The sequence below is a fragment of the Aotus nancymaae genome, unplaced genomic scaffold, assembly GCF_030222135.1.
Source record: "Aotus nancymaae isolate 86718 unplaced genomic scaffold, 86718_ANA_hifiasm-v0.15.2.pri h1tg000089l, whole genome shotgun sequence".
NCBI classification, from domain to species: Eukaryota; Metazoa; Chordata; class Mammalia; order Primates; family Aotidae; genus Aotus; species Aotus nancymaae.
This window is the reverse complement of record NW_026988504.1, coordinates 1,188,873-1,202,903: the sequence shown is the minus strand read 5'-3', so window position 1 is coordinate 1,202,903 and position 14,031 is coordinate 1,188,873. Positions and strand designations below refer to the sequence as shown.

Sequence of the window (14,031 nt, the reverse complement as noted above, 5' to 3'; positions counted from 1 at the left end):
CAGGTGCCTGTAGGGCACTCTAGGACTCAGTCCCCAGGCCTGGGTTCCTCAGCTCAGACTCACGCCCAGTGCACCTGCAGCCGCTGCCTGCCCAGCCGCCTGCTATGTGGACAGAGCCCTTGGTCTCTGACCCAGGAGCCTCCTGTCTCCTGCCAGGCTTTCTTGTCAGCTTGCAGGCAGGGCAAGTGCACAGCGCTGGCTGCCATCAACCTCCTGGCTTTGGAGGCCACCTCTGCCTCTGTCCTGTCAAAGGCCAACCCTGCACACAGGCACCGCGCCCCATCCCCTGCCTCCTCCGGGAATTCTCACCCGAGTCACCCCACTTTCCCACTGCCCACTGGCAGGCTTTACAGAGCAGCTTGTGAGCCTCCCCTCTTGACTCCACATCTTCCCCAAACACGAGCTCTTTTCACGGCTGCTTTTCAGAGCAAAGTCTCTTGGATATATTGTCCATCCCACTCTCTCCTCCTAGGAAGGACTGAATGACAACTCCACCACTCCGCTGAGACCACACTTAAGACCACCAGTGACCTTCACCTTGCTTCTCTGTCCTGACCTAACTGGACCTACTTGCAGCATTCCACTGTGCAATTTGACCATTCCTTCCCTCGTTATAACTTTTTTCTGTAGACACAGGGTCTTGCTCTCTCACCCAGGCTGGAGTGCAGTGTTCAATCACAGCTCACTGCAGCCTAGAACTCCTCCTGCCTCAGTCTCCCAAAGTGCTGGGATTACAGGTGTCAGCCACCTCGCTCAGCCCTTTTTTTTCCTTTTTGAGATGATGCCTCACTAAATTGCCCAGGCCGGTCTGGAGCCGCTGGGTTCACGCGATACTCCCATGTTAGCCTCCCAAATGCTGCAGTTATAGCTGTGAGCCACCGTGCCTGGCCTGGAGCAATCCTAACGTCAGACAAAATTGGCTTTTTGGTGAAATACAACATGGAGGGTTATAAGGGATGTTATATGCTGGTAATGGGAGGAAAAGATCAAGAATGCAAAAAAACTAAACAGATATGCACCTAACAATGCACCTCAAATACATAAAGCAACAGTTGACAAAAACAGATGAGTCGATAATCGTAGTTTAAGAACTGATATTTCCCTCTCAGAAGAATTGACATCAGGGTAATTTAATTCTCTGACCAGAATGTAAAAATGTTAGAAATCAGTAACAGACCAAAAAAAAAAAAATTCCACGAATGTAGAAACTTAAGGAAAAACTCCATTTAAGTGAAAGCAGATGAGTTGAATTGTAAGTCCTACAAGGGAGAGATGAGGGAAACGTGAGGGTGTGGAGACTTACGGGACAGGGTTAAAGCCAAAGCAGCGCTTGGAGGAAGGCGCATTTCTTTGGCTGTACTGACAGATTTCAGACTTGAAGAAGGCATCGCGAAGTTAGCATTCCTCCACTATCAACCAAAAGCAAAAAAAAAAAAGATAATTAAAAGCAAAAATGCAAACTTCATTTTCATTAAAACTAAGAGCTAGAAATGGGGAGGCTCCCAAAGGCCGCAGGAATTGAGCAGGACTGTGTGAAAGGCACACGGAGATGCCCGTTACAGATGCCAGCAACGGCAGGGCGAGGACATTTCTCAAGGTGAGTGCAAGCCCTGAGGGCAGGACCTAATTCCCTATTTCTGAAGCAGGAACATGGGCTGGCAGCGAGTGCTTCCCTGGCCTTGTTTAGTTCCTGGAAGAGAGGAGGGAGAGTGAACCAGGAATAGAACAGGCCTTACTTGTAAAATGCGTATCTTTAGGAAAAGGAAGAGAGAAGCTGTACTTTGTGAAAAGCCTGATAGGTACAGACTTGTATTTAAAGCTAAAATCAACGACGAAACTCTGCTAGATTGGAAAATGGCTGTGGCTTCATTTTCCATACAAACTTTTTCAAATAGCTAGTCAAGTAAAAAGTTACCTGTTTTAAAGATGAGGCTGGGCACGGTGGCTCATGCCTGTAATCCCAGCACTTTGGGAGGGTAAGGTGGGAGGATCACTTGAGCACAGGAGTTTGAGACCAGCCTGGGCAGCATAGCAAGACCTTGTCTCTACAAAAAACTAAAAACGTCTTAGCTGAGCGTGGTGGCATGTGCCTGTGGTCCCTGCTACTTGGGAGGCTGAGGTGGGAGGAGTGCTTGAGCCCAAGAGGTCGAGGCTGCAGCGAGCTGAGATCACGGCACCACACTTCAGCCTAGGTGACAGACTGAGACACTGCCTCTAAAAAGATAAATAAAAAAAAAGATGAGGAAGAAACAAAAGTGCTCCAAGAGGAAACAAGCTGTCTGCAGAAGAACCTCCCATAGCTATGAAAATTCAAACAAAACGTTTTGCTGTGAGTTAAAAACTCAAGGAGGCAGTGCCCTAAGGATCCTGAGTGCAAAGGGGAGCTACAGAGTGCAGGTGGGAGGGCCAGGAAGACAGCAGGACGCGGCTGCGTGGAAGACAGAGGTAAACACATCACAGCCCTGAGCACATGGGGAACAGAAGCCGGTGGCATGAGCCCATTCCTTCCTAAGGCAGAAGGGAAGCTGCGCCAATCCTAAGAACACTTACAATGGCATTTGTGAGGAGGGGCTGGAGTACCAGGCTCAGACAAGCCGAGTCTAAAAATTATGGTGGCCGCGCCTGCAATCCCAGCACTTTGGGAGGCTGAGGCAGGAGGATCGCTTGAGTCCAGAAATTTGAGATCGGTCTGGGCATCATAGGGAGACACCATCTCTATTAGTTTTTTTTGAGGCAGAGTCTCATTTCATCACCCAGAGTGGAGTGCAATGGCGCAATCTCAGCTCCCTGCAACCTCCACCTCCCAAGTTCAAGCGATTCTTGTGTCTCAGCCTCCCAAGTAGCTGGGATTACAGGCACACACCACCAGGCCCAGCAAAATTTTGTATTTTTGGTAGAGACAAGGTTTCTCCATGCTGGCTAGGCTGGTCTTGAACTCCTGACCTCAACTGATCCACCTGCTTCAGCCTCCCAAAGTGCTGGGATTACAGGCATGAGCAACCATGCCCAGTCTTTTATCTGCTAAATTTTAAAAGAAAGAAAAAATAAAATATAAATACAATACAAGAAAGTTCTGAGAGAGAAGGGTAAAGAGGAGATCCTAGATCAGCCCGACATGCAAAGGGACCAGGAAGTGATACTGATTCAGACCCGATGGCACTGCCTGCGAACAGACTAAGAGAGCAGCTGAATGAACAGCCCAGATACAGCCCCAAATGCACATGGAACACTCAGCATCATAACAAAGGCGGGAGTTCAAACAAGCCGGGAAGCGTGAGCGATCGAAAGCTGGGGTTGGGGCATCTCAGGAGCCATCGGGGGTTAATAAGAAGTGGTTCCGGCTGGGCGTGGTGGCTCACGCCTGCAATCTCAGCACTTTGGGAGGCTGAGGCACACCTGAGGTCAGGAGTTCAAGACCAGCCTGGCCAACATGGGGAAACCCCATCTCTACTAAACGTACAAAAATTAGCTGGGTGTGGTGGGGGGGTACCTGTAATCCCAGCTACTTGGGAGGCTGAGGTGAGAAAATCACTGGAACCCAGGAGGTGGAGGTCACAGTGAGCTGAGATGGCACTACTGCACTCCAGCCTGGGCAAAAAGAGTGAAACTTCACCTCAGAAAAAACAAACAAAACCCAGAAGTGGTTCCTACTTTATAACATACACCACGATAAATTCCAAAGGGATCACAGGGTTAACCATAGAAAAATGAAACCAGAGCAGAATCAGAAGAAACAAGGGAAGAAGCCTGGGGTAGCCAAAGATGTCATAAAACCCAGAAAAGATAAAAAAACACGGACATTAAATTACATAAAAATAAAAATATGAACATAAAAAAACAGTGTAAGAAAAATTTAAAAACATGAAGAACTGGGAGAAAACATTCAAACTGTTGTCACAGGAAAGGTCTAATTTGTATTACACGTAATGAGCTGCTACAGATCAGTAAGAAAGACAACAACCCCACGTACAAATGGGCAAAGAACCGAAGAACGGAAAAGGAAGCGTCTGGAAACCCACGTGAAGATGCAGGGCCTCCCGACAAGCGCTCACTCCAGCCCCGCCTGCCACCAGGGAAGGTTCCGTCTGCCACAGGGGACCGTCCTCATTCACTGCTGCGGGGGGCAGCCGCTGGGCGGCCAGTGGAGGCTGAGCCGCCGTCCACCACGCGTGGCGTGCACGTGGTCCTGACTGGGCAAGCCCCCTTGGGCACCTACACGCGTGTTTTCATACACGCTCCGCAGCACGTGTGCAAGGCTGCCTCTCTAACATGATTTCTAATAGCCTAAAGCCACACGAAGGAAAGAATGGTTAAACGAATGATGGAAGTAGTAAGGTAAGAAGGGAACGGCCTCCAAACGGGAACACAGGAGGGACCCTGTTCCCGCCCCATCACATGGCACATCCCGCGTCTGCAGCTGCCTCAAAGCAGCATCTTCTCTCCATGCGTTTTGCTACATCATGGTCTCATGCAGTCCCCCCAAGGTACACCCTTCGGATAGATTTTCCTGAAAACTTCCTGAGACCACCGGCGGGAGCTGCCACTGTAACCCGCTGAGTTTGCCGGGTCTGTGACTTCAGTACAGACAGGAGTCTCAGGGCGGCAATGTCTGCGCAGCAATGCGGGATGGATGAGGGTGTGACATAACACTTGTCTGGCCCGAGGGGCTGAGCACCGCTGGGGTTGGCCTGGCTCTCCCCCAGGAACAGGGCCGTCTAACGTGCACCGGCACCTGCACGTCTCAGCTGGGCTCCATTCCGAGTCAAGTGCGCAGTGTGCACCCGGGTGTACGGTGCTGTGCTACCAGGCACGGTTTCTGCCCTTCGGGGCTTTGCACAATCACCTGGGAAACCCTCAGGCGCCGAATGAGAGGTAAAGAGACTCCATGCATTACTCAGCCAAAGTGCAGGGATTTCAGGGTATGGGAAGCAGGCGGGCGCTGACTCTCCACATGCCCCTTGGAGAGGGTGGCCCCCGCCTGCTACCAGCCGTGGGCAGCTCCTGGGGAGGGCAGTCTCCTACCTGGAGTTGAGTCACCCTGGGAGGTGAGGCCGGAAGGGCTGGATCCCAGGTCTAGCAGCCTCCACGTGTCCTGAATGGTGCCGCTGGCAAAGGAGGAGGAGCTGTGGGAGTGGCGGACGAGCTCTCCAGGGTGCTGCTGAGCCTGGGGTGGCTTTGGAGCCCTGGCTTCTTTCTGCTGGGGTGATTTACAGGTCACTGTGGGAATGCTGTGTTGTGTCTAGAAAAGACATCATCGTCTTGAAAGCCACTCCTCTCCAACCCAGGGGAAGCCACAGGGCTCCCCCAAGCCACTCCCTGGAGTGTGAGGAGACAGTGGGCCTGGCTCAAACGCCCAGGCAGACGCTCCCAGGATCACCCAGGAGAGGCAGCTGCAGACAGTGGTGCATCCGGAGAGTGAGTCCCAGCGCTGGGAACCCTGGGTGCGGGCAGTGCGTAAATCTCAGTGCTTGTCTGAACACTTAGACGACACAAGTCTAGAGCAGAGGCCGCCCTGCTGCGATGCGGAGGGGCTGAAATGCAGGGCAGATGTACTGAGGGGCACAGAAAGGAAGGGCCAGCATGGGCCCCATGCACTTTAGGGGCCCTGGGCCCTCCCAACATCCTTACCACCCTTATGGGACCACCCAGCAAGCGCTCTGCAGCTCACCTGGCCATTGTGAGCGGCCCCTGGTGACAACACAAAGGCAGCCGTGCAGAGCGAAGGCCCTCCGAGAGGCCCAGAGCACCCAGGTCCCGGCTTCCCTGCCAGCCACACCCCACGGCACCACACCTGGACGGGCACTGCCGTTCTCACCTTCTGGCCTCGCAGGGCGCTGTGTCCGCCGCGCACCTGTGCCGAGCCGGGCCGCTGCTTCCCCGGGTGTCTGGAAGGACACTCATCCTCCGCACTCTTGGTGTCCTGCCGTGGGGAGTTAAATGAGAGGACTCTGGCATTCATGTCACTGATGGTGCATGTCAGTGAGCTTTCCCACGAGACTGGGAATAAATGGCTTCCCACATTTCTGGTATTAAAGACTCAGATCATCTGGTCACAACCCGGACTGACGGGACCTGTTCCCGACAGGATGAGTGGAGCAGGCTTCCCCGATCACTCATTCCCAGGAGCCTCCTCAACAAGGCCAGGGCAGCCTTCGCGTGGCCTGCCTGGGGTGAGAGCCCCCAGCCCGGGGTGGCATGAGTGGTTCCCGGTGCCGACACCTGGCTGACCCTGCTTCTTCAGCCCATCACTGGTACCTCTGCCTGCCCCGTGCCTGACGCCTCCCTCCTCCTGGAGGGAAGACTGTGGAAAGGAAGCCCAAAGGGAATACTAGGGAGCAGTGCCTAAGAACACAGGAAGGAAAATTCAAAGCAGTGCGGCCTGGACGGAGCCATGGGCAGTGGGTGGCCCTCAGGAGGCCGTGGAACCAGCCCGGCTCTGCCCCTTCCCAGCATACCATGAGCGTAGAGCTCGGCTCAGCCCACGTTTACCGACGTTTGCCTGTTCACTGAGGAACGTACACGCATGAGGTCTGTTTATGGTGTCTGGTGCCAGTGAGCAGGGCACTGCCTGATGCTCGCTGCCCCCAGGGCTTCATCCTGGTGCTTTCTCATCAGACTCTTTGCCTGTTTTCACAGGGTTATTTGTCTTTTTTTTTTGGAGACAGAGTTTCGCTCTTGTTACCCAGGCTGGAGTGCAATGGCACGATCTCGGCTCACCGCAACCTCCGCCTCCTGGGTTCAGGCAATTCTCCTGCCTCAGGCTCCTGAGTAGCTGGGATTACAGGCACGCGCCACCATGCCCAGCTAATTTTTTTTGTATTTTTAGTAGAGACGGGGTTTCACCATGTTGACCAGGATGGTCTCGATATCTTGACCTCGTGATCCACCCGCCTCGGCCTCCCAAAGTGCTGGAATTACAGGCATGAGCCACCACACCCAGCTGTCTTTTTTTTTTTTTGAGACGGTGTCTTGCTCTGTCGCCCAGGCTGGATCACAGTGGCACAGTCTTGGCTCACTGCAACCTCTAACCCCTGGGGTTCAAGCGATTCTCCTGCCTCAGCCTCTGAGTAGCTGGGATTACAGGCACCCGCCACCACGCCCGGGTAATTTTTGTATTTTTAGTGGAGACAGGGTTTCACCATGGTGGCCAGGCTGGTCTCGAACTCCTGACCTCGTGATCCTCCCGCCTCGGCCTCCCCAAGGGCTGGGATCACAGACGTGAGCCTCTGCGCCCATGGAGCTCTTTTCTGTATTTATTTCCTATTTCTTCTCATATGGCACCATTTACTATTAGAAATAAAGAGGAAGCCCTTGGGAAGCTGAGGCACTTGAGCCCAGAGTTCTAGGCTACAGTGAGCCTGGATCACACTACTGCACTCCAGCCCTGGCAATAGAGCAAGACTCTGTCTCAAAAAATAAATAAATAAAAAACGAGGCTGGGCACAGTAGCTCACACCTGTAATCCTAGCACTTTGGAAGGCTGAGGTGGAAGAACCCCTTAAGTCCAGGAGTTCAATGTCAGCCTGGGCAACACAGTGAAACCCCTATCTGTACAAAAATTTTTTTAAATTAGACAAGCACCGGGCACGGTGGCTCACACCTGTAATCCCAGCACTTTGGGAGGCTGAGATGGGTGGATCACAAGGTCAAGAGTTCCAGACCAGCCTGGCCAATATGGTGAAATCCCATCTCTACGAAAAATACAAAAATTAGCTGGGTGTGGTGGCACACGCCTGTAGTCCCAGCTGCTCAGGAGGCTGAGGCAGGAGAATTGCTTGAACCTGGGAGGTGGAGGTTGCAGTGAGCCGAGATCCTGCCATTGCATTCCAATCTGGGTGACAGAGACTCCGTATCAAAAAAAAAAAAAAAAATTGGACAAGTGTGGTGGCACACACCTGTGGTCCCAGCTACCAGGGAGGCTGAGGTGGGAGGATAATATCAGCCAGGGAGGCTGAGGCTGCAGTAAGCTGTGATGGCACCATGGCACTCCAGCCTGGGCGGCAGAGAGAGACCCTGTCTCAAAACATTTGTTTTTCTTTGAGACAAAGCTTCACTCTTGTTGCCCAAGCTGGAGTACAATGGCGTGATCTTGGCTCACTGCAACCTCCACTTCCCAGGTTCAAGCGATTCTCCTGCCTCAGTCTCCTAAGTAGCTGGGATTACAGGAGCATGTCACCACGCCCAGATAATTTCTTGTATTTTTAGTAGAGATGAGGTTTCACCATATTAGCCAGGCTGGTCTTGAACTCCTGACCTCAGGTGATCCGCCTGCCTTGGCCTCACGAAGTGCTGGGATTACTGGCGTCAGCCACTGCACCTGGCCCACATTTTTTTAAAAGAAAAATAAATTCGCCAGGCGAGGTGGCTCCAAAAAAATGTGGGCCAGGTGTGGTGGCCAGGCCTGTAATCCCAGCACTTTGGAAGGCTGAGGTGGGTGGATCACTTGAGGTCGGAATTCAAAGCCAGCCTGGGCAACATGGCAAAATCCTATCTCTATAAAAAATACAAAAAATAAGGCTGGGAAAAATGGCTCAAGCCTGTAATCCCAGCACTTTGGGAGGCTGAGGCGGGCAGATCACCTGAGGGCAGGAGTTCCAGACCAGCCTGGGTGGGTGTGGTGGTGGGTGCCTGTAATTCCAACTACTTGGGAGGCTGAGGTCGAAGAATCGCTTGAGCCTTGGAGCAGAGGTTGCAGTGAGCTGAGATCACACCACTGCACTCCAGCCTGGGCAACAGAGCGAGACTGTCTCCAAAACAAGAGCTATTTCATGAGATGTAATGAACATATGATAGTTTTGTAGTCTGACAGAGGTTAATAAGGTTTAATAAAGTATTTAGTAAACTGGAAAGAAGTCGAGGTCTAGACAGCCACGTACACAATGCAGAACAGGCGGATCTCTCTACTTAAGCCATGAGAAGTGTAATTAATGCAGACGGCAGCCGACAGTCCTGCCACATCCAGCCAAGCACCTTTTATTTATAGCCTATGAGCTCAAAACAGCTTTTCACTTTTTTTTTAATGGAGTCTTGCTCTGTCGTCAGGCTGGAGTGCAGTGGTGCGATCTCGGCTCACTGCAGCCTCCCCTGCCAGGTTCAAGCAATTCTCCTCCCTCAGCCTCCTTAGTAGCTGGGACTACAGGCACACGCCACCACATCTGGCTAATTTTTGTACTTTAGTAGAGATGGGGTTTCACTGTGTTGGCCAGGCTGGTCTTGAACTCCTGACCTCCAGTGATCTACCTGCCTTGGCCTCCCAAAGTACTGGGATTATGGTGTGAGCCACCACGCCTGGCCTTTGTTTTAAATTTTATGTATTTGAGACAGGATCTTACTCTATCACCCAGGCTGGAGTGCAGTGGCACCGTAGCAGCTCACTATAGCCTCGAACTCCTGGGCTCAAAAGATCCTCCCACCTCATCCTACCCTGGAGCTGAAACTACAGGCACACACCACACCTGGCTAATTTTGTAATTTTTTTTTTTTTTTTTTGAGGCAGAGATTTGCTCTGTCGCCAGGCTGGAGTGCAGTGGCACGATCTCAGCTCACTGCAGCCTCTGCCTCCTGGGTTCAAGCAATTCCCCTGCCTCAACCACCTGAGTAGCTGGGATTACAGGCACGTACCACCATGCCTGGCTAATTTTTTTGTAGTTTTGTAGAGACGGGGTTTCACCATGTTGGCCAGGACGGCCTCCATCTCCTGACCTCGTGATCCACTTGCCTCAGCCTCCAAAAGTGTGAAGATTACAGGCATGAGCCCCTGTACCTGGCCTAATTTTTAAATTATTTTTTTTGAGACAGAGTTTTGCTCTGTCACCAGGTTGGAGTGCAGTGGCGCGATCTCAGCTCACTGCAACCTCCGTCTCCTGGGTGCAAGCGATTCCCCTGCCTCAGCCTCCCGAGTAGCTGGGACTATAGGAGTATACCACCATGCCCAGCTAATTTTTTGTATTTTAGTAGAGATGATTTCATCATGTTGGCCAGGATGGTCTCCATCTCCTGACCTAGTGATTCACCTGCCTTGGCCTCCCAAAGTGCTGGGATTACAGGTGTGAGCCACCGCACCCAGCTGTAATTTTTCTGTAGAGAAAGGGTCTTGCTATGTTGCCCAGGTGTCTCTGGCTCTTTATGAGAAAAGTGTGCCAAAGGCCAAACTAAAGCTACATTGTCAACATGGATCTAAGCCAAAACATAACACGAAGCACATGTGCAGAAAGACATCTACAGCTGGAGGTGACTTACGTGGATTTTCAAACAAATCCAATAAGGAAAAAAAATCCAATATGGAACTAATGAGGGGCTGGGCGCAGTGGCTCATGCCTATAATCCCAGTACTTGGGGAGGCCAAGGCAGGCAGATCACTTGAGGTGAGGAGTTTGAGGCCAGCCTGGCCTACATGGGGAATCCCCGTCTCTACTAAAAATACAAAAATTAGCCGGGAGTGGTGGCGGGCACCTGTAATCCCAACTACTCGGGAGGCTGAGGCAGGAGAATCACTTCAACCTGGGAGGTGGAGGTTGCAGTGAGCCGAGATTGTGCCACTGCACTCCAGTCATGGGTGACAGAGCAAGATTCCATCTCAATAAATAAATAAATAAATAAGAAAGAGCAGCCAAGAAAATGTTGTAAAGGAACAGACACAAGGTCAAGCTTGCTCTAACAGATATTAAAATATGTCCCAAAGCCACAGTATTCAAAGAAGTACAGAACCAGTTCAGGAACAGACAACTCACTGAAATGTGTAGAAAACCCCAAAATAAATGCAGAAGCTGAATTTCTCAAGGTTGCAGTATCAGACAGATCCACAGTCTACAAAACACTGCCTGACTTTTCAAAACTCTGTCTCAGAACTCAAACTAAAAACAAAAAAACAGCAGAGGCTGGGTACGGTGGCTCACACCTGTAATCCCAGCACTTTGGGAGGCCAAGGAGGGCAGATCACTTGAGGTCAGGAGTTTGAGACCAGCCTGCCCAACATGGTAACCCCCTGCCTCTACTAGAAATACAAAAATTAGCCAGGTGTGGTGGTACATTCCTATAATCCCAGCTACTTGGGAAGCTGAGGCAGGAGAAATGCTTTAACCCAGGAGGCCGAGGTTGCAGTGAGCTGAGATCGTACCACTGCACTCCAGCCTGGGCAACAGAGCAAGACTTTGTCAACAAAACAAACCAAAACCAGCAGAAAACACATTGAAATGTTACTGATAACCATGTTTGGATGCTGAAAATTGGAGGCTTCTTATATTGTGTTTATTGTATTTTGAAGTTTATGTAATTAAAACACAATACAAGTAGGGAAATATTTTTTAAAATGCATTTCTCAGATGAAGGGATGTTACCTGAGCTGTAAAATGGGGCTGCACCTGTCCCAAAGGTGGGCCATGATCCAGAGGCTTCCTGGGCTCCTCGCCTGGCTTCCGGGCCTCAGGGGCAGGAGGGAGGGTGTGGTGCAGCGGCCGCCCTGGGAACGGGATGGGGACAGGGCTTGTTCTCTGCGTGCATCACTTCTGGACTCCTCATGTGCTGAGGGCAAATACTCAGAAAGAACAGCATGTTCCTTTTTGAAACCAAACTAACTTTCATTTCATAGATAACGTGGGGAGGGCGGACAGCGGTGAACTGTGACACACAGCACTTCGGCAGAGCTCTCGCACACACAATGCCTTGCCGCTGCCACACACAGCCCTTGCCCTCCTCACAGCAGCGGCAGCGAGCACATCCATAACAGAGGCACAGAGACGCCCGTTCTGTGGCAGGCACACATAAGAAACAAAAGCTTGCCAGGCGCGGTGGCTCACGTCTGTAATCCCAGCGCTTTGGGAGGTCAGGAGTTCAAGATCAGCCTGGCCAACATGGTGAAATCCTGTCTCTACTAAAAATATAAAAATTAGCCAGGCGTGGTGGTGTGCACCTATAATCCCAGGTACTTGGGAGGCGGAGGCAGGAGAATTGCTTGAACCCGAGAGGCAGGGGTTGCAGTGAGCCGAGATGGCGCCACTGCACTCCAGCCTGGGAGACTCTATTTCAAAAAGCAAACAACAAACCAGAAAAAGCAAAAGCTTAAGTATACCAATTAAAACTGATGGTTCTACTCAAAGCTTCGGCGAGCCAGCTTACTTAGAAACGACCCCGCATCAAACAAGACTCTCATCAATTCCATGCGTGTGATGTTACCTAAGATTTGCTCCTTCTCTAAGCACACATCAGAAGACACAATTACTAAAATAACGTTTCCCAGAAGAACACATCAGTTTGGTTAATCAAACTCATTGAGGATTTCAACAAGGTTTTTGGAGGGCGTTTGTAACTGTTGATATTTCACATACTGGAAATTGAAACAGAAAATTAAGTCTTAAAGTGTTTTTATTAATTAACTTGAAGTTGGCAACAATGAACATATTGCTTATTATTAACATCTGAGGAGCATCGAAGGATCAGCTCTGCCCTGTGGACATCTGGAGATGGGCCCTAAAGCAAAGCACCAGTTTCTTCCAGACAATAAAAGAACATAGAGAAGATAACACTTGGAAATGAATGTGTTCCCCTTCGTTTGTAACACCTGCATTTAAAAGCCAGAAGTCACAAGATGCACACGTGGGGAAAAAGCTCACGAAAACATTCGACACCACTGGTCACCAGAAAGTGTGAAATCAAAGCCACAATGGGATTCTACCTCACACTCACCAGATGGCTAGAATCAACAGGATAGAAAACGGCCGGGCACGGTGGCTCACACCTGTAACCAACCTGTAACCCACCTGTAACCCCCGTACATTGGGAGGCCAGGTGGGAGGATCACTTGAGGCCAGGTGTTCAATACTGGCCTGGCCAACACAGCGAGACCCCACCTCTATTTTTTTTTTTTTTTTTTGAGACAGAGTCTCTGTCGCCAGTCTGGAGTGCAGTGGCACAATCTCAGCTCACTGCAACGTCCACCTCCTGGGTTCAACAGATTCTCCTGCCTCAGCCTTCCGAGTAGCTGGGACTACAGGCGAGTACCACCATGCCCAGCTAATTTTTGTATTTTTAGTAGAGACAGGGTTTCACTATGTTGGCCAGGATAGTCTTATATCTTGACCTTGTGATCTGCCCACCTTGGCCTCCCAAAGTGCTGGGATTACAGGTGTGAGTCACTGCACCTGGCCTATTTAAAAATAAAATAAAATAAAAAGTTAGAAAACATGCAATAAAATTATTATTATTTTAAAGACAGAGTTTCGTTCTTGTTGCCCAGGCTGGATTGCAATGGTGTGATCTCGTCTCACTGCAACTTCTGCCTCCCAGGTTCAAGCAATTCTCTTGCCTTAGCCTCCTAAGTAGCTAGGGTTACAGGCGTGAGCCACCATGCCCTGCTAATTTTTTTGTATTTTTAGTAGAGACGGGGTTTAACCATGTTGGCCAGGCTGGCCTCCAACTCCTGACCTCAGGTGATCCACCTGCCTCGGCCTCCCAAAGTGCTGGGATTACAGGAGTGAGCCACCGTGCCTGGCCTAATGAAAGTATTCTTAATTAAAAAAAAAAACCAGAAAATAGCAAGTGCTGGTGCAGACGTGCAGAAACCTTCATGCACTGCTGGTGCGTGCGGGAAGTGTCACCGCCAGGGGAGGCGGGGTACTGGCTCCTCACCAGGTTAGACATAGAATTATCACACGACCCAGCAAGGCCACTGCTAGGGAGGCACCCAAGAGAACTGAACACAGGTGTTCAAACAAAAATTTGAATGTTCACAGCAACATTATTCACAACAGCCCAAAGGCTGAAACCATCCAAATGTCCTCAAACTGACGAATGCATACACGTGGCCTGCACCTCCCCGCCGCCGCCAAGGAACTCTTCCCACAAAAAGGAACCAAGCGGGGATGCCCCAACACGACGGACCTTGAAACATGATACAAGTGAAAGAAGCCAGGCACAAAAGGACAAATACTGTATGATCCTGCTGAAACAAAACGTCCAGAACAGGCAAATGCGTGGAGGCAGAAAGTGGGTGCTGGGTGGGGGACAGGAGGAGACTGCACAGAACTGTGGGGTTTC

The 14,031-nt window shown here is 50.8% G+C and overlaps 1 protein-coding gene across 3 annotated transcripts in view; it reads right to left on the bottom strand.

Annotated features, from left to right (window-relative positions):
- The window catches only part of CCDC57 (coiled-coil domain containing 57), a 141,858-nt gene that overhangs the window by 20,466 nt on the left and 107,361 nt on the right, over positions 1-14,031 (bottom strand). The window contains exons 18-20 of one of the 3 annotated variants that reach the window (XM_064369329.1): positions 11,337-11,458; positions 5,816-5,920; positions 5,023-5,239 (exon numbers count right to left, since the gene is read on the bottom strand). In XM_064369329.1, coding sequence (XP_064225399.1) covers positions 5,023-5,239; positions 5,816-5,920; positions 11,337-11,458 — 444 coding nt within the window. Of the gene's footprint in view, positions 1-5,022; positions 5,240-5,815; positions 5,921-11,336; positions 11,459-14,031 lie in introns of those variants that run through there. The other 2 variants (XR_010339798.1, XM_064369332.1) reach the window with 2 other exon arrangements.